The sequence below is a fragment of the Orycteropus afer genome, unplaced genomic scaffold, assembly GCF_000298275.1.
Source record: "Orycteropus afer afer isolate SDZICR_OR568_19922 unplaced genomic scaffold, OryAfe1.0 scaffold00136, whole genome shotgun sequence".
NCBI classification, from domain to species: Eukaryota; Metazoa; Chordata; class Mammalia; order Tubulidentata; family Orycteropodidae; genus Orycteropus; species Orycteropus afer.
The window spans coordinates 3,294,145-3,314,217 of NW_006921723.1; the positions used below are offsets into that span (position 1 = coordinate 3,294,145).

At 44.4% G+C, this 20,073-nt stretch overlaps 1 protein-coding gene across 1 annotated transcript in view; it reads right to left on the reverse strand.

Annotated features, from left to right (window-relative positions):
- TMEM161A (transmembrane protein 161A) overlaps positions 1-20,012 on the reverse strand; it is a 24,319-nt gene extending 4,307 nt beyond the window's left edge. The window contains exons 1-5 of the mRNA XM_007945487.2: positions 19,915-20,012; positions 19,388-19,468; positions 19,004-19,101; positions 18,755-18,911; positions 17,760-17,911 (exon numbers count right to left, since the gene is read on the reverse strand). Coding sequence (XP_007943678.2) covers positions 17,760-17,911; positions 18,755-18,911; positions 19,004-19,101; positions 19,388-19,468; positions 19,915-19,970 — 544 coding nt within the window. The 5' untranslated portion in view covers positions 19,971-20,012. The remainder of the gene's footprint in view (positions 1-17,759; positions 17,912-18,754; positions 18,912-19,003; positions 19,102-19,387; positions 19,469-19,914) is intronic.
- Between the last annotated feature and the right edge of the window lie 61 nt (positions 20,013-20,073).

Sequence of the window (20,073 nt, forward strand, 5' to 3'; positions counted from 1 at the left end):
TTGAACCGTCAGCCTTCTGGTTAGCAGTCAAGTGCCTTAGCCACTATGCTACCAGAGCTAAGACTGTAAATTTTTACAGAAACAGACTGCCTCATCTTTCTCCCATGGAGCGGCTAGTGGGCTAGAACCACTGACCTTTTGGTTAGCAGCCAAATTTTTTAATCACTATGCCACCAGAGCTCCAAGGAAGTCACTAGAGAACTACATTATCAAAATCAAGATGAGATACCACTTTACACCCATTTGATGGCTATTAGCAGAAAAAAAAGGAAATAACAATTGTTGATGAGGGCTTAGCTACACAAAAGACAAGAGAAAGATGGGAAAACAGAAAAACAGGAATTCAAAATTCACTAAAAAATACAAGTATTGGACAAGGTTACTGAATGAGGGAAAAAACAACAACACATTTTATCCATACCGCAAAACACAAAAAATTAACACTCAAGGGTCTGAGGGCTTAAGTGAAATGTGAAACTACAAAATTTTTAGAAGACAATATAGAACTTCGTTAAGGAAGGATTTCTTCAAGATAAAAATCAACTATGCTAAAATAATGAACTTCAGTTCATCAAAAGACACCAGAGAAAGTAGCTGAAACTTACGCTTAATGGCTCAGCAAAACTGTATGTGTGTGTAAAGAAAATAATGCGAATGTGGTACATGGAAATAGCTCAAGGGCTTATGGGTGTTGATCAGAGTATTTTTGCAACTTCCCTAAAAACACACCCAAATGGGGAATTTAATCAAATCCAAGACACATATCTTCACATACTAACTTCTCTGAAACTGGAACACATACGGCAGTCAATGCTGTCACTCTGTGGTGGGTTATGTGTTGCCCTGATGCTGGAAGTTATACCACTGGTGTTTTAAATACCAGCAGGGTCACTCATGGTGGACAGACTGGTTTCAGTGGTGCTTTCAGACCAAGACAGACTAGAAAGAACAAGGAGGTCCACTTCTGAAAGAACTAATCACTGAAATTATGAATAGCAGCAGAGCATGGTCTCCGACGGCGATGGAAGATGATCCTCTCAGGTTGGAAGGCACTCAAAGTATGGCGAGGGAAGAGCTGCCCCCTAAAAGCAGAGTCAACATTAATGACATGGATGGAGTACAGTTTTCAGGATCTTCATTTGCTGATGGGGCATGACTCAAAATGAGAAGAAACAGCTGCAAACATCCAGTAGTAATCGGAACATGGAATGTGCAAAGTATGACTCCAGTAAAATTAGAAGTTGTCAAAAATGCAATGGAACGCATAAAGATCAACATCCTAGGCGTTGTTGTTGTTGTTATGTGCCGTCAAGTCGGACCCGACTCATAGCGACCCCTCCTTGGGTTGCCAAGTCAGTATCCCTATGGAAGTAGATTGGCCCATCTTCCTTCTGAGGAGTGGCTGCTGGGTTTGAACCGCCAGCCTTCTGGTTAGAAGTCAAGTGCTTTAGGCACTACGCTGAAAAAGATTGGTTTTCGCCATTTTGAATCAGACAATCATATGGTCTACTATGCTGGGAATCACAAATTGAAAAATAATGTTGTTGGATTCATTGTCAAAAAGAACATTTCAAGATCTATCCTGAAGAATGCTGCCAGTGATAGGATAATATCCATATATCTACAAGGAAGACAAGTTAATACAACTATTATTCAAATTTACACACCAACCAGTAAAGCCAAAAATGAAGAAATTGAAGATTTTTACTAACTTCTGCAGTCTGAAATTGACCAAACATGCAATCAAGGTGCATTGATAATAAATACATCGTGACTGGAATGGAAGAGTTGGAAACAAAGGATCAGTAGTTGGAAAATATGGGCTTGGTGATAGAAATTTCACTGGAGATCGTATGATAGAATTTTGCAAGACCAGCAACTTATTCATTGCAAATATCTTTTTCAACAACATAAATGGCAACTATACATGTTAACCGTGCAGGTGGAATGCACAGGTGTGGTGCAGTGAATTACTTATATGGCTCTTCAATCCATGGTCTTTATGACTCCCACCAGATGACTATAATAGAACTATGTAAATGGGAGATGCTTTGTGGCCCATCAAGGGGATTTACAGCTTGCTAACAATGTAAATAAGGTACATATACCCTTGTGGGGGTGAGACTGTGCAAATAAGGTATATGAAACCCTAACGTGGGCATTGGTCAGTTTTTCCATCTAGCTAAGCTTAAAATGAGCCATCCCAGTGGTGAAAAGGGGTATCTCACTACCATCAAGCAAGAGAACTAGGAGTGCACTGTGTCCTTGGACCCAAGATCTCTGCACTGAGACGGCAGCAGCAGAGGCAGCAGAACCAAGGGACCTGCATGAGACAGAAAGGCAGGCTTCCCGCCCATGGAGCCAGAAAGCTAAGTGCCTTTGGGCAGGAGGTTTGTTGGTGGAGTAGGGTACCTCTCTGGGTGCCTATCTGCCAGGTTAAAAGGGCTCTGTGACACTTGCCTGAGCAGGGCAGAGGCTGAGGCTACAGCAGAGAATGCTTGTGCCACAGCTAAGAAAAGGCTGTCCTGATTGAAGAATTGTATCCTGAGTGTTCCTAAACCTGAACTATAACCTGTTTCTTCCTTAATAAACCCCATAATTATGAGTGTTGTCTGTTGAGTTCTGTGTGGCCATTGCAACAAATTATCAAACGCAGCAGAGTACAGAGTGCCGTGGGAGGGACGGTTGGTGTCAGAATTGGCAAAGAGGTGAGAGACTGGTGGCATGTCTGACCTCAGCTTGTAGGAATCATCCTTAATCTGCTGATGTTGATGATGATTCTCTATTCCCCCCATGAAGTTAGAGGAAGTAAGACAATGATGTCCCCATGCCCTTTTTGCACCAGGAATCAAACCAACTACATCTGTGGGAAGAGACAATGGAGAACCTCAATATCATCAGTCAGAACAAGGCCAGGGGCCAACTGTGGAACACACCATCAATTGCTCATATGCAAGTTTAAGCTGAAGCTGAAGAAAATTAAAACAAGTACACAAGAGTCAAAATATGACCTAGAATATATCCCACTTAAATGTAGAGACCAACTGAAGAACAGACCTGATTATTCAACACCAATGACTGAAGACTAGATGCTTCATGGGATGACATCCTATGTGAAGAAAGCAAAAGGTCATTAAAAAGACAGGAAAGAAAGAAAAGACCAAAATGGATGTCAAAAGAAACTCTGAAACTTGCTCAATGACGAGTAGCTAAGCAAATGGAAGAAATGATGATGTGAAAGAGCTGAACAGAAGATCTCAAAGGGCAGCGCAAGAAGACCAAGTATTATAATGAAATGTGCAAAGACCTGGAGTTAGAAATTCAAAAGACAAGAACATGATCAGCATTCCTCAAGCTGAAAGAACTGAAGGAAAAATTCAAGCCTCAAGGAGCAATACTGAATGACACAGGAAACACCAAAAGAAGACAGAAGGTATACACACAGTCACTGTACCAAAAAGAACTGGTCAACATTCAACCATTTCAGGAGGTGGCATACAATCAAGAACCAAGGGTATTGAAGTAAGAAGTTCAACTGCACTGAAGGCACTGGCAAAAAATAAGGCCTCAAGAATTGATGGAATACCAATTGAGATATTTCAACACATGGATACAATGCTGGGAGCACTCATTTGTTTATGTCAAGAAATTTGGAAGACAGCTACATGGCCAACCGACTGGATGAGATTTATATTTGTGCCCATTCCACAGAATGTGGAAATTAATAAACATTATCATTAATATCACATACAAGTAAAATTTTGCTGAAAATAATTAAAAATTGTTGCAGCAGTACATAGACTAGCACTTGTAAGAAATTAGATTCAGAAGAGGATGTGGAATGAAGGATATCTATCATTACATATGTCAGATGGATCTTCGCTGAAAGCAGAGAATACCAGAAAGATGTTTACCCGTGTTTTATTGACTATGCAAAGGCATTCAACTGTGTGGATCATAACACATTATGGATAACACTACAAAGAATGAGAATTCCAGAACACTTAATTGTGCTTATGAGGAACTGTACATAGACCAAGAGGCTGTTGTTGAACAGAACAAGGGACACTGCATGGTTTAACAACAGGAAGGGTGTGAGTCAGGGTTGTATTCTTTCACCGTGCTTATTTAATCTGTATCTGAGCAAATAATCTGAGAAGCTGGACTATATGAAGAACAATGCAACATTAGGATTGGAAGAAGATTCATTAACAACCTGCCACATGCACATGACACAAGTAAGCAAAGACTACAGCCTTCAATGTGGATTACACCTCACCATAAAGAAAACAAAATCCTCACAACTGGACCAATAAGCAACATCAGAAGTGGAGAAAAAACTGAAGTTGTAAAGGGTTTTGTTTTATTTGGATCCACAGGCAACGCCCATAGAAGCCAGCAGTCAAGAAATCAAATGATGTATTGGGACAATCTGCTGCAAAAGAACTTTTTAAAGTGTCTAACAGCAAAAATGTCACTTGAAGACTAAGGTGCATCTGACCCAAGCCACGTATTGCATAACGAGTAAGGATGACTGAAGAATTGATGTATTTGAATTGTGGTGTTGGTGAAGAGTACTGAATAAATCATGGACTGCCAGATGGACAAACAAATCTGTCTTGGAAGAAAGAAGTACAGCCAGAATGTTCATTAAAAGCAACAGTGGTGAAGAAAACCAAAGATTCATGGAAACAATTAGTCCAAGTGACTGGTACACCAGGCGATCCTTAGTCTATAGGACTATGAGACCAGAAGAACTAGATGGTGCCTAGCTACCAGTGTCAATCACTCAGAGGGTGATTGACTATGTAGGAGATCCTGGATAGAGTGGGAGAACAATGTGGAACAAAACTCAAAATCATTTGGAAAAAAAAAAAAAGGACCAGATTTTGCTAGTCTGATAGAGCCTGATAGAACCACTGAGACTACGACCCCTAGCTGCCCTTCAGGTCTGGAACCGAACTCACTCCTGTGGCTTCCAGCCAAACAAAAGACAGGCATGAGTTGAACATTTACACTAGGTAGATACACTCCGTGGAGAGAACAATCGTGGGAGAATAGAAGGGCTGTGTATGCACAGGGAGACAGCTCAGGGGGCAGGAGTGTATGGGAGAGAAGGACACAGCGAAGAGGTGACTATGGGGAGGAAGTGGGAGGGGAGCTGTTGCATTGTGGGAAATTGTAGTCAATGTCAGGAGACAAAGTATATGTGAACTGCTGTATGGAAAGTGAATTTGTAAACTTTCACCCAAATCACAATTAAAAAAAAAAAAAAAAAAGGAACAATGGTGAGACTTTGTCTCTGGTACCTTGGTCATGTTATCAGGAGGGACCAGACCCTGAAGGATATCATGCTTGGTAGAGGTTCAAAGAAAAAGCAGAAGACCCTTCACAAGACAGACTGACACAGAGGCTGCAGCAATAGGCTCTAACATAGCGAGGATTGTGAGGATGGCAGACCAGTATCTCGTTCTATTGTACACAGGGTCTCTATGACCAGCTCAGTGTTGGTGCTGCAGCCCTTGGGCTGCTCTCACATTAACCTGCGGGCACCCAGTGAGCACAGTGAATGAGCATGTGCACAGCTCTGTTGGGGTCTTTTCTATTGTTCTGGTTCCAGGGTCTCCAAGAAGATGCTGGGCATCAGGAAGTGCTGACCGGCTGCCAGGTGCCGGGACCACAAGGGTTCCAGCATGTTTGGGCCTTGGTAAACCTAGATGACACTGTGATGTTTAAAGGGATGTTGTTGTGAATGTTGTTCATCCCACAGCAGTTGCACTAAACATAGAGGAAACTGAGCTCCGTGGTCCCTGCGGACACATCCTTAACGTCAGACCAGTGGGATGTGGGGAAGTGCACTTATACCTTGGGTCACTCCAGCTGAGGCCTCTGCCCCTTGACCCCTTAAATCACCAGGGAAGGACCAGTGGTGGGGAGTAAGGCCAGTGTCTTGAGGGGTAGGCTGAGCACAGAAAACAGCTGAGGATTGAGAATAGCCTGTTCCCACTGCCCCACTCCCTGCCACCCACAGGGCCTCACTCTCTCTGGAGTCCTCAAGGCACTGTGCTGCCTGCTGTCCCTCCACCCCCAGGTGAGAAACCTGGGCTCTCAAGGGTCCTGGAGTTGCCCACAGTTGCCGTGTGGCCATGGGTACAAAGTGGAGTCAAGGGGTCTTCCAGGTTCTGCAGGGTAGTGCAGAGTGTGGCCACATTTAGGTCACTTGGTGCTGTGTCATGATTAGACCATGCAGCAGGCCTTTAAGAACTGCTACAGGACCCCCGCTCCCATTTTGGCTGGTTCCTGACTATGTGACCTTGATTGGAAGTCTGCATTTGTCAGGAACCTCCCACATGTTGCTGTCACCAAATTGGGTGTGTATTTGCCCACGTGGTATTCCAGGCAGTTATGCAAGTGAGACACAGACAGGTGTGCACTCAGCTGGTTCCCCTGAGAGTCACTCCCTGAGAAAGTTGCCCAAACCCATAGTGCTTCTCAGGAGATGGCAGCCACTCCCCCTTACCTTTATCACTGCCCAGGATGTCAAAGGTCACCTAGAGAAGGAAGCCAAGTGTGTCCTAGCAGCCTGGGAGGCGCCTCAACACCCTTCTCCCAAGCCCTGTGCCCTAGGCACCAATGCCACCTGTGGTGTCAGAGTGGCCCCCGATATGCATGTGCTCCCATACCTGCCTGCATGCATATGTACTACATATACGTGTCTGCGTGTATGCACATACATATGTCCATGCCTATGTTTCTGTACATAGAGAAGACATGCATGCATGTTACACATGCACGTACCCATACCATGTAATATATGGACCAGATGTACATGTGCATACAGATCACACATACATGTGTATACATTCAAGTGACACATGAGTACATTTGCTCTGTGGAAGAACCAAACAGAAACCAAAACCCAAACATAATCAGGACACAGCACTGAAGCCCTCTCTTCCCTGCCTCCCCTATCCTAAAACATAGAACGAAACAAGCCCCACTATGCTCATGGCTGGAGACTCCATTCCTCACCTACCAATAGGCTTGGCAGCCTTTCCATTCAATGGAACATTTGAATAAGTAATCATTGTTGTTAGGTGCCAGCTAGGGACCTTACGTATCACAGAACAAAACACTGCCTGGTCCTGTGCCATCCTAACAATTGGTGCTACATTTGAGCCCACTGTGACAGCCACTGTGTCAGTTCATCTTGTTTAGGACCTTCATCTTTATTGATAACCCTCTACACCAAGCATGATGGCAGACTGGTTCTCCTGATGTGTCCAATGTATGTGAGAGGAAGTCCCACCATCCTCACTTGTAATAAATATTCTGCCTCCACTATCCTGAGACCAGAAGAACTAGATGGTTCTTAGCTACTGCTGCTGACCACTCTGAAAGGAATCACAATAGGCGGGTTTGGATAGAGTGAGAAAAAGATGGAACAAAACTCAAAATCATAAAAAAAGACCAGGCTTACTGGTCTGATGGAGACTGGAGTAACTACCAAGACTATGGTTCTTAGACACCCTTCAAGCCAGGAATTGAACTCACCTAGTGGCTCAACTTTCAGCCAAAGATAGACAAGCCTATAAGGTGAACAACAGTACCAGGAAGGTATGCACTCATTAGCACAATCAACCATACAAGTCTGAAAGGGCACATGCACCCAGGGATAAAGCTAAGAAGGCAGAAAGGGATAGGAAACAAGCAGAAAGGAAAATGGTAAACACGGAAGAAGTGGAAAGAAAGCTGTTACACTGTGGGGATTGCAATGAATGTCACAAAACAAAATGTATATGGATTGTTGAATGAAAACCACTTTGCTCTGCAAACTTTCATCCAAACCACAACACATAAATAAATAAATATGGAACAAAACAAAAGAGCATTCTGGCTGTAATCTTCCAAGACAGACTTGTTCGTTCTTCTGGCGGTCCATGATATATTCAGCATTCTTAACCAACGCCATAATTCAAATGCTTCAATTCTTTTCTGATCCTCCTTAATCACTATCCAGCTTTCACACGCACGTGAGTGACTGAAAATATCATGGCTTGGGTTAGGCACACTTTATTCTTCAAAGTGATATATTTGCTCTTTAACTTTAAAGAGGTCTTTTGCAACATGGAGAGATACAGGGGAGGTACAGACAACAAATATGAACCCTTTTGCACATACAGTACTGTGTTGTCAGTGATGGCAAACACTGATCTACAGGTGGATAGATGGGGGTACAGGCTGAACAACTAGGTATGTCTATGCAGGAGGGAGTGTGCCCATGACCATGTACATGGATGGCAGACGATGTTTCTACAAGTATATTTATATGTTCTATAAGAATGTCCAGGTATATAGTAGAGCTGAAAAAGGACAAGGTTGTAGTGACTTCTTGGCCACAGCCAGCTACCCAGAGGGAGCGAATAGTTGAACCTGTGGGCTTGGGACCATGGTCACAGGGGTCAACAAGCTCAATTGGCGTAACATACTACACAAAAACTTTGTTCTACATCCTACTTTGGTGAGTAGTGACTGGGATCTTAAAAGCTCGCAAGCAGCTATCTAGATGCAACAATGGGTCTCTCCTCATCCAGAGCAAAGAAGAATGAAGAAAACCAAAGATGCATGGAAACAATTAGTCCAAGGGACTGGTGGACCATATGGTCCTCAGCATATATGATCATGAGACCAGAAGAACTAGATGATGCCTAGCTACCATTGCCAACCACTCGGAGGAGGATGTATGTAGGAGAAACTGGATAGAGTGGGAGAACAATGTGGAACAAAACTCAAAATCACTTAAAAAAAAAAAAAAAAGGACCAGGTTTGCTGGTCTGATAGAGCCTGATGGAACCCGAAACTATGGCTCCTAGATGCCCTTTTGTCTGGAAATTGAACCCACTCCTGTGGCTTCCAGCCAAATAAAAGAGAGGCATACGAGGTGAACATTCACATTAGGTAGATACACTCCTTGGAGAGATCAATCATAGGAGAAAAAAGGTCTATGTATGCACAGGGAGACAGCTCAGGGGGGTGGGAGGGCATGGGAGGGAAGGACACAGGGAAGAAGTAACTATGGGGAGGAAATGGGAAGAGAGTTATTACATTGTGGGAAATTGCAGTCAATGTCATGACACAAAATGTATGAACTGCTGTATGGAAAGTGAATCTGCTCTGCAAACTTTCATCCAAATCACAATAAATATTTTTTAAAAAAAAGGTCTTTTGCAGCAGATTTGCCCAATGCAATATGTTCTTTGATTTCTTGACTGTTGGTACATGGGCGTTGATTGTGGAGCCAAGTAAAATGAAATCCTTGACAACTTCAATTTTTCCTCCATTTATCATGATGTTCCTTATTGGTCCAATTTTAAGGAAGCTTTTCATCAATAAGAGCTTCAAGTCCTCTTTGCTTTCAGCAAGCAAGCAAAGTTATGTCGTGTGCATACTGTAGGTTGTTAATGAGTCTTCCTCCAATCTTTATACCACATCATTCTCTACATAGTCCACCTTCTTAGATTATTTGCTTAGCATACAGATTGAATAAGTATGGAATGGATACAAACCTGACACACACCCTGACCATATGCTAGGTCACAAAACAAGTTTCAATAAATTTTTTAGAAGATTGAAATCATACAGAATACCTTTTCTAACTACAAGGGAATGGAACTAGAAATTAGTAACAGAAACAAAACTGGGAAATACACAAATATGTGGAAATTACACACACTATTAAATAACTAATATTTCAAAGAATAAAACAAGAGAGAAATCAGAAAATATTTAAATGAAAATACAACATACCAAAAGCTATGGGGTACAGCAAAAGCAGTACTCAGAGGAAAGTTTATAGCAATAAACATCTTCACATCTTCATAATCATATATATGTATGTATAAAATCAATAGCCTAACTTCACAACTTGAGGGATTAGAAAAAGAAGAGCAAACTAAGCCTAAAGCTACAAGCACAAAGGAAATAACAAAGACCAGACCAGATATAAATGAAATAGAAAATTAAAAAACAATAAAATCAACAAAACCAGAAGTTGATTCTTTGCTAAATTAAATTAATAAACCTTTAGCTAGACTAATGAAGAAAAAAGAGAAGATGTTCATAACTAAAATCAGAAATGAAAGTGGGGACATTACTGCTAACCTGACAGAAATAAAAAAAAAGATTGTAAGATAATTCTATGAAAAAGTGCGTACTAAAAAATTAGATAACCTAGATGAAATGAACAAACTCATAGAAATATACAAACGATCTAAACTGACTCAAGAAGAAATAGAAATCTCAACAGACCTGTGGTAGTTAAGGTTATATGTCAACCTGGCTGGACCTGGTTGAGTGGCTGGGCAGCTGGGTGTAGTTATTCCCCATGCTGAGATTAGTAATTAACTCCATGGTGGAATCTACTGGAGCAGCTGAGTAGATGCCTTAGGGATGTGGGCTGCTTCCAGTATATAAGAAGCAACTTTGAGGAAGGCCTCCAGCTTATAGCACGCTTGAACCCTGCATGTAGCTGAGCCGTTTTCAGCAGCCTGCCATGCTCTGCTGATCTTGGAACTTTCAATGGACTTCAATCAATGGCCTGCCATGTGGTTTGGTAACATTGAAACTGTGCCTTTTCACTTGTCGATTTTGGATTTGTCAGCCTCAGCAGCCAGCAGCTGCCTGAGTGAAGAAACGCCTCTAGCTCCAGTGGGCTGGGAGCAGGAGGCAGAACTGGACCCCAAGATTGAGGGGCTTTCACCCAGCCCCTAGAGCCTGGCACTTTGAACTTGATCTTCTAGCCTCCAAAACTGTACGAGAATAAACTTCTGCTGTTAAAGTCATCCTATTTGTGGTATATTCCTGTCAGAGTGGCACTAGGTAACCAAAACAAGACCTACAACAAGAAATTGAATGAAACACCTCGCAACAAAGAAAAGTACAGTAACAGATGGCTTCACTGATGAACCTACACTCATAAAAAAGACCAAACCCACTGCCACCAAGTCGATTCCAACTCATAGCAACCCTACAGGGCCCTATAGGAAAGAGTAGAGCTGTCCCATAGGGTTTCCATGGCTACAAATCTTTACAGACACAGACTGCCTCATCTTTTCATCCATGGCTCCACCACTGACCTTTCAGTTAGCAGCTGAGTCACCAGGGCTCCTTTGAATTCTACCAAATTAAATAAATAAACAACACTAATTCTTAACAAACTCTTTCAAAAAATAAAAGAGGAAGTAATAATCCTAACCCAGTCTATGAAGTCAGCATTACCCTTATACTGAAGCTAGATAAAGACATCAGGAGAAAAAAAACTACAGACCAGTATCCTTTATGACTATACATATAAAAATCCTCAACAAAATATTATCAAACAGAACCCAATAGCATACTGAAAAGATTATACACCATGACCAAGTGGGATTTATTCCAGGAATGCAAGGCTAGTTCAATACGAGGCAACCAATCATTGTAATCCACCACATGAATAGAATAAAGGAAAAGAGCTGCTTGTACATCTCCATTGAAACATAAATGTCATCTGACAAAATCCAGCACCCTTTCTTGATAAAAACACTCAGAAAACTAGGCATAGATGGGAACTACCTCAACATGATAAAGGGCACATAGAAAAAAATGACAGCTAACATACTCAGTGGGAAAAGCCTGAAACTTTTCCCCTAAGATGAGAAACAAGACAAGGATGCCTGCTTCCACCACTGCTATTCAACTGAAGTTCTAGCCAGAGCATTTAGGCAAGATAAAGGAATCCAAATTGGAAAGGAATAAGTCAAACTATCTCTATTTGCATTACATGATTCTATATATTGAAAATCCCAAAGAATCCACAAGAAAGCTCATAAACTAATTCAGCAAAGTTGCAGGGTACAAGATCAAAACACAAAACTCAGTTGTGCTTCTATATACCAGGAGTGAATAATCCAAAAAGGAAATTAAGAAACAAACCTATTTGCAGCATCCACAAGAATAAAATACTCAGGAACAAACTTAAAACATTATTGAAATAAATTAAAGGTGAACTAAGTAAATGGAAGGAGCTCTGGTGGTGTAGAGCCTAAGGCACTTCACTGCTAACCAGAAGGCTGGTGGTTCAAGCCCACCAGCCACTCCTCAGAAGGAAGACTGAGCAGTCTACTTCCATAGTGATACTGCCTCAGAAACCCAAGGAGGGGTCGCTATGAGTCAGAGACGATTCGATGGCACATAACAACAACAACAACAAGTAAATGGAAAGACATCCATCCACAACAACAACAACAAGTAAATGGAAAGACATCCATGGACATCATGGACATCATGGACTAGAACACTTAATAAGATGTCACTACCACCCAAAGCAATCTACAGATTCAACACAATCCCTATTTTATTTTAATTCCAATAGCCTTTTTTTCAAAAATGGGTAAGTTCATCCTCAAATACATATGGAATTGCAAGGAGCCCCAGATAGCCAAAACAATCTTTAAAAAGAAGAACAAAGTAGGATGACTCATAGGTCTCAACTTTAAAGCTTACAACAAAGCTATGGCAATCAAAACAACGTGGTACTAGCATAAGAAGAGACATAAAAATTCATAGAATAGAATGGAGAGTCTAGAAATAAACCTACACATCTATAGGCAATTGATTTTCAACAAGGATGCCAAGACAATTCAACGGGGTAAGAATAGTTTCTTCAACAAAGGTGTTGGCAATGGAATACTATGCAACACTAAAGAATAATGTAGAATCTGCAAAACACCGCATAACGTGGATGAACTTGGAGGACATTATGCTGAGTGAAATAAGTCAGTCACAAAAGGACAAATATTGTATTAGTCCGTTATTGTGAAAGTTAAGGAAAGGTTTATATATTGGAGGACATTTTCTTTGTTGGTTACCAGGGGTGGGAGGGAAGGGGAGGGAATGCTGTTAGATAGATAGAGATAAATATTGATTTGGGTGAAGAGAAGGGCAATGTACCAAATGTGAGTGACCAATATGGCAGCATTGAGGATGAGAAAGACAGAGAGAGTTACATGGGCAGTACAGACAACAAATATGAACCCCTTTGTAAATACAGTACTGAGTTGTCAATGAAAGCAAACATGGGTATAGGGACAGATAGATGGGTGAACAAGCTAAACAATTATGTATGTCTAAATGGAGAGTGTATCCAAGATCATATACAGGGTTGGCAGACAATGGGCCTCTCGAAGAGTATGAAGGGATGGACACTGGGAGGAGGTAACTATGGGGAGGAAGTAGGAGGGGAGCTGCTGCATTGTAAATTTTGGTCAATGACATGAGACAAAGTGTATGTGAACTGCTGTATGAAAAGTGAATTTACTCTGTAAATCTTCACCCAAATCCTAATTTAAAAAAAAAAAAAAAAAAAGGGGGTGGGGACAATGGATTGCTATATGCAAAAAATTTAAGTTGGACCCCTACCCCACACCATATACATAAGTTAACTATAAAGATGGACCAACAGTCTAAATATAGGACCCCAAACCATAAAACTTTTAGAAGAAAACATGGGTAACCTTCATGACCTTGAATTTGGTCATGAATTCTTGGATATAACACCAAAATCACAAGCACCAAGAGAAAAAAATTGATAAACTGAACTTCATCAAAAGTAAAAATTTTGACATTACCAATAAGGTAAAAAGACAGCCTATAGAATGGGAGGAAATACTTGGGAACCATACATCTGGCAGCTCAACAACAAAGTAACAACCCAACTGAAAAGTAGGGTAAGGACTTGACAAGAAATTTCTCCAAGTAAGATATACAAGTGGCCAATAAACACATGAAAAGATAGTCAACGCCCACTCATTAAGGAGCCCTTGTGGCACAGTGGTTAAAGCGCTCAGCTGTGAACCAAAAGGTCAGCAGCTTGAACCAACCAGCTACTCTTCTCTATGGAAGAAAAGTGTAGCAGCCTGCTTCTGTAAACATTTACGCCCTGGGAAATTTACGGGGTAGTTCTACTCTGTCCTGTAGCGTCAATATGACTCTGAATCAACTGGACAGCAGTGGTTTGACCGTCCTAGTCATTCAAAAAAACCAAAACCAAATACACTGCCGTGGTGTCGGATCCGACTCACAGCGACCCCTCTTTGGGTTTCTGAGGTGGTATCACTACAGAAGTAGATTGCCCAACCTTCCTTCCGAGGAGTGGCTGGTGGGTTTGAACCACCAGCCATCTGGTTAGAAGTCAAATGCCTTAGGCACTACGCCACCAGAGCTCCCGTCTAGTCATTAAGGAAACACAAATCAGAACTATAATGAAATACCACTTCGCACCTACTAGTTAAACAATTAATTGGGGGGAAAAAAACCAGAAAATTAGCACTGGTAAGGATGTGGAAAAATGGAATGGTGCCTCAAAAAGTTAAACGGAGTTACCATATGACCTAGCAATTCCACTTCTACGTATATACTTGTGGTGCAATTAATTACTTAATATGGCTCTTTTAGCCATGCATGGTCTTATAGTTCCCATACAGTATCTGGGTCAGACTATGCAAATCAAGTGCTTGTGGCCCACCAAGGGGATTGGACAGCTTGCTAACGCAAATAAGATAAGTGTATGAAATCCTGCAGGGATAGGACCATGCTAATAAGGTATATGGAACCCTAATGAAGGGACTGGTCAGTTCTGCCATCAGCTAGGCTTAAAAAGAGAGCCAATTCTGGAGCAGAAAGGGAATTTCACTATCACCAAGAAAGAAGAGCCAAGAGTAGAGCACATGTCTTTTGGATGTGGGGTGAATCTCCTAGACACAGGAGACAGAAAGGGGGCTGGCTGTAACACCAGAGATAGAGATAGCACAAGACAGTGAGAAGCAGTGGCAGAGAAATGGTAGCAGAACCAAGAGACTTGCACGAGAAGGCACAGAGGGCTTCCTGGCCCACAGAGCCAGCTCTGAGAACACCTTTGGACAGGAGGCTTGCTGGCAGACTGGGCACTTACTGGCAGAGTTTGAAACACCTGCCTGAGCATGGCATAGGCTGGACAGAGAGAGAGAGAGAGAGAGAGAGAGAGAGGGAGGCCTGCCTGTAGGCACAGCTGAGAAGGTGTCCTGACCAAAGAACTATATCCTAAGTCATTCTTGACCCTGAGTTGTAACCTGTTACTTTCCTAATAAACCACTTAACTTTGAGTATGGTCTGAGAGTTGTGTGTGGCCACTGCAAAAAATGATCAAACACAGCAGAGAAGTAGAGAGGGCTACAGAAGGGATGGCTGGTGTCAAAACTGGTATATAGGCTGAAGGGTGGGGGTATGTTTGACCTGCTCTTCATAGGAATCAACCTTGGGCTGATGCTGATGGTGATTCTTCCCACCTCATAAAGCTAGGAGACTTTTGATGCCACCATATCATTGTTTTTTACCATAATCAGAATTGGCAGCAGGGACACGAACAGATGCTTGTTCACCAATGTTCACTGAAGCATTACTCACAACAGCCAAAAGGGAGAAATAACCCAAGTATTCATCAACAGATGAATAGATAAATGAAATGGGGTCCATCCATACAATGGAGTATTACTCAGTCATAAAAAGGAATGGAGTACCGGTACATGCTACAATGAGGATGAACCCTGAAAACATTCTGCTGTGTGAAAGCAGTTAGTCACAAATGGCCACATATTGTGTGATCCACTTACAAGAGGCAAATGTGAACAGACAGAAAGGAGATTAGATATTACCAGGGGCTAGGGAAGAGGGGGATGAAGACTTACTGCTTAAGGGGCACTGAGTTTCTGGTTTGGGATGATGAAAAAGTTTTGGAACCAGCTAGTGGTGATGGCTCACAATATGGTGAACATAAAGCCACCAAACTGTATACAATATGGTTAAACTGGCAAATTTTGGGTTATGTACGTATTGCTATAATTTTTGAAAAAATCGTTCAAGGAATAGAGCAAGTGAAAAGTGAAAAGATAAATAATAAACTGATACATATATATTTACATATTTTGTTTTATATATATATGTTGTTACATGCCGTGAGTCAGCCCAGACTCAGAGAGACCCCTCCTTGGGTTTCCGAGGCAGTATCACTATGGAAGTAGATTGCCCAACCTTCCTTCCAAGGAGTGGCTGGTGGGTTTGAACCGCCAGCCTTCTGGTTAGCAGTCGAGTGCCTTAGCCACTATGCTACCAGAGCTCCTTATATATATATTTGTTGTTGTTGTTGTTATGTGCCGTCGAGTCGGCCCCGACTCATAGTGACCCCTCCTTGGGTTTCCGAGGCAGTATCACTAAGGAAGTAGGATTGCCCAACCTTCCTTCTGAGTTCTGGGTTTGAACCGCCAGCCATCTGGTTAGCAGGCAAGTGTCTTAGCCTGCTACCAGAGCTCATATATATATATATATATATATATATATATATATATACACACACACATATATATAAAATATATAAATATATATACCATTCCTATCACACATAAAGGTGAAATTCCTTAATATATAAAAAAACAGTTGCCATCCAGTCACTAAAAAGCTCCTACAAATCAATAAAAAAAGATCCAAGTAGAAAACCAGGCCAAAGAACAGACCTTTGGCTCTTTAACATGTGAAAGGGTGTTCCACCTCACATGTACTTCCGCCCACAGCTAAGCAAAGAAGAAACAGTTTAGGAAACACCTTTGCAAAGGCTATCAGGAAATGGGCACCTACATCTTCTTCTGGAGGGCAATTTGCAGTATTAGCAAAATTACAAATGCACTTTCTTGCACAGGGACAAGACCTACAAGGCTGTCCTTGTAAAACAAATCGCTTTGTCCAACACCGTTTAATCACAAAAGGCTTCCAAGGCTGTCATCTCTACGGGAGCAGATCACCAGGTCTTTTTTCCCGTGGGTTAGCTGGGTGGCTGGCTAGTTTGAATTGCTGACCTGTCGGTGAGTATTGTGCCACCAGGCACCACGCAAAAGACCTTTATGTCCCTAAGTAGGGGCCTGGCTAAATAATCATGGAATATCCAGACAAGGGAATACTGTGAGCTACTTTAAAAAAAAATAAAATTCTTTGTAGAATGAAGAGACAACCTCCAAAATTTAAGTTAAAAAAAAAAAAAAAGGTATAGAGCCTTATGCATACCATTTGCTGTGGTCCTCTTGGTATCCTCTGGGAAGGACGGGTATAGGGTGTTTTTCCTGTCTACCCTCCTGTACTTTATGAATTTCATACCGTTGACCTCTCCCCCCTCATGATCAAATTCTAAGTATATAAATAAAGGAGTCCCTGGGTAGCCCAACCAGTTAAGTACTTGACTACAAGCCGGAAGGCTGGTGGTTTGAATTCACCCAGAGGCAGCTAGGAAGGCCTGGTGACCTGCTCCCGAAAGGTCACAGTCTTGAAAACTCTATGGAGTAGTTCTACTCTGCACACCTGGGGCCGCCAGGGTCAGAACAGAACAGACTGATGGCAACTGACAAGTAAGTAAGTTAAAAAAAAAAAAAAAAAAAGACACCATGATGGCTGTTGGGTAGAACACAGACAGGAGGGGTCATGTGCAGTACCTGCATGAGGGGCGTGGCTGCAAGTGGGAAGTCAGAGACCAGGAGAGACAGGGGTCTTCTGGTCCCTGGAGCTGCATGGGTGACTGACAACCAAAGCTCGAGGGCTTTCTGGGTGAGCTCCAGGGGCCAGGAGCCTCTGGGGTCACCAGTGAAGATAGCACATGGCTGAGAACAAGTGGGCTCAGTGCCCCCTCCACACTCAGGTGCACTAACCTGGTTCCAAGCCGAGCTCGAGGTTCTCCTCCCGCACCACCTGCACCAGCATGGCCAGGAGCAGGAAGAAGAAGGCAAAGGTGAGGCAGACAGAGCGCTCACCACCCTCCTCCGCACTGAAGTAGAGCCGAGTCACTGTCAGGAACACCTTGCTGGTGGCAGAGCTAAGGAGGCCACTAGAGCCAAGGCGTGCCACCCCCATCACCCCCAGCACCAGATGGCCCTGACAGTGACAAGGGGAGTTGGGGCCCCGTCAGTGCCGGCCCCAGGAGAATGAACTAGGAGTGAAGAGAGGCTGAGAAGAGTGGATGGGTGGATGGGTGAGTGGGGTGGAGCATGGCATAGGTATGGCAGAAGGGCAGCATCAGGGGAGCAAACACTTGGGTTACAAAGCTTCCAGCTGGCCAATTACAAAAGGCCTCCCAGCCCTGCAGCCCCTCCCTCAAGGCAGTGTCTTTAGGTGCCCTCTGGCCCCCTGACCCATCATAGGCGAGTTCCTAGAGGGCATCCCAGCATCCCAAGCAAGCCTTGCACAGGCACTCTGCAGAGCTCCTACAGCTGAAGGGGCTGCCTCACCAATCTGGCCTCAGAGACCAGCGGTCTCTCAGGACCAGGGCAGGCTTCCTGACAAGTCTCCCTCCTAATGAGCCAACCCCACAAGGTGCTTCTTCTGAGTACCTCCCCTACCCCCGTCTACGTTGCTCTAACCAAGAGAACGGCGGGAGAGTAGGAGGTGAGGGGCTACCTCGAGGGGACCCTGCAGCATCCCCTCTTGCTTCCTTGGTGCCCAGGGCTGACGGGTGAGACCAACCTCCCACGGAGCAGAAAGGAGGCCTCCCAGCTGGGCCCTGCCCAGACCAAGACCCAGAGGAGCTAATCTAAGGGCTGCAAATCCAAGGGTTGCTGCTTCCAGGTTGGTGGCCCAGTGACTGAGGAGCACAGGACCCAGGTACCCTGCCCCCAGGCCCCACCCCAGGGAGCAGGAGGAAGGACACATGGAGAAGGCGACAGCCAGCAGGCACCAGCACACAGCGATGTTGGCCTCCCGGGCCGGGTGCAGCACATAGTAGTAGGCCTCGGTGAAAAGGTACACCCCGCCTGTGTACACAGCGAAGTCCACGAACCACTGGTACTCTAAGAAGAAGCGCAGGACTGGGAGAGGGGAGTACACGGCTCAGTGTGCACTGGGGGGGGGGGGGGGGAGGGGCGGGGGGGGGCTGCGGGGGGACAGGTAGGGCTGTTACCCAGCGCGTCCACTGCCGTGAGGGGGCAGGTCTCCAGCTGGAATGGGGCATCTCGGGGCACCGACAGCGGCTTCTCTTCACCCAGGCCATTGGCCCACCTGGAATGGGGAAGGGAGGGTCAGAGCAGCTCTACCCCACACACCCCACCAGTCAGCAAGGGCTGCCCACCTCACCCCATCCCAGTCTAGGAAGCTCTCTCTCCGTGCCCCCTCATCATGGAAAGCGCTGATTTGGAAGGACCTCGCCCACAGGGCTGCCCCCAGGAGCTTCCAACAACACTAGCTGCTAACATGAAGCACGAGGGGTTTCCTGATTCCCCTCTTTGCCCAGAGCCACGCCTTAGCATGTCGGGGGCCGCAGGAGTCCGGGGTTGGGCGCACTCACCGCTCCCTCTTGCCTCTGGGTCTCTGCTTCCCAGCCAGCGCCCGGAGCTCCTCCTCAGACGGGTGCATGTATCGGAACAAACTGAGGGCGAGACAGACAGCAGAAGCTTGTGGGGGCGGAAGGGCTCAGGACAAAGATCCCCAATTCAGGACTGGGGTTAGAGGGGGAGGGGTGGGCAAGAGCTCCCAAGGTCCGGGAGATGTATAGTGGGAGGGGGGGTAGCGAGGAGTGGGCGAGGCCTCGGCAGACCAGGGCTAGGGTCCTGGACACCCAAAACTGCCAACTCTCCCGGGGGAGCAGGCAGGCACCAACCTCTGGAAAGAGAGGTCATAGTTTCTGCCAGGTTCTCAGAAAGGGTCCAAGACCCAAACTAGGACAAAAAGTAGGGGTCAAATCTGCGGTGATGGAGGGAGGTATGTGGCTGGTGGGTGGGGCTATCCGGGTTCTGATGGATCCGCCCACTACAGGCTCCGCCCACTCCCTCTTCCCGGCCCCGCCCCCTGGACCCTTACACCTTCCCCCCTCACCTGCCATTGCAGAGCAGCCAGCGCGCGAAGGAGCAGTGCGCAGCCATCCTGTGCATGAGGGTGGCTGTAAGCAGGGTCACTACCAGCTGCACTCCGAGCACCGCCTGCGAACGACACCGTGGACATGGTCCCAGCAGTCACCAATTCCCCTCCCCCTCC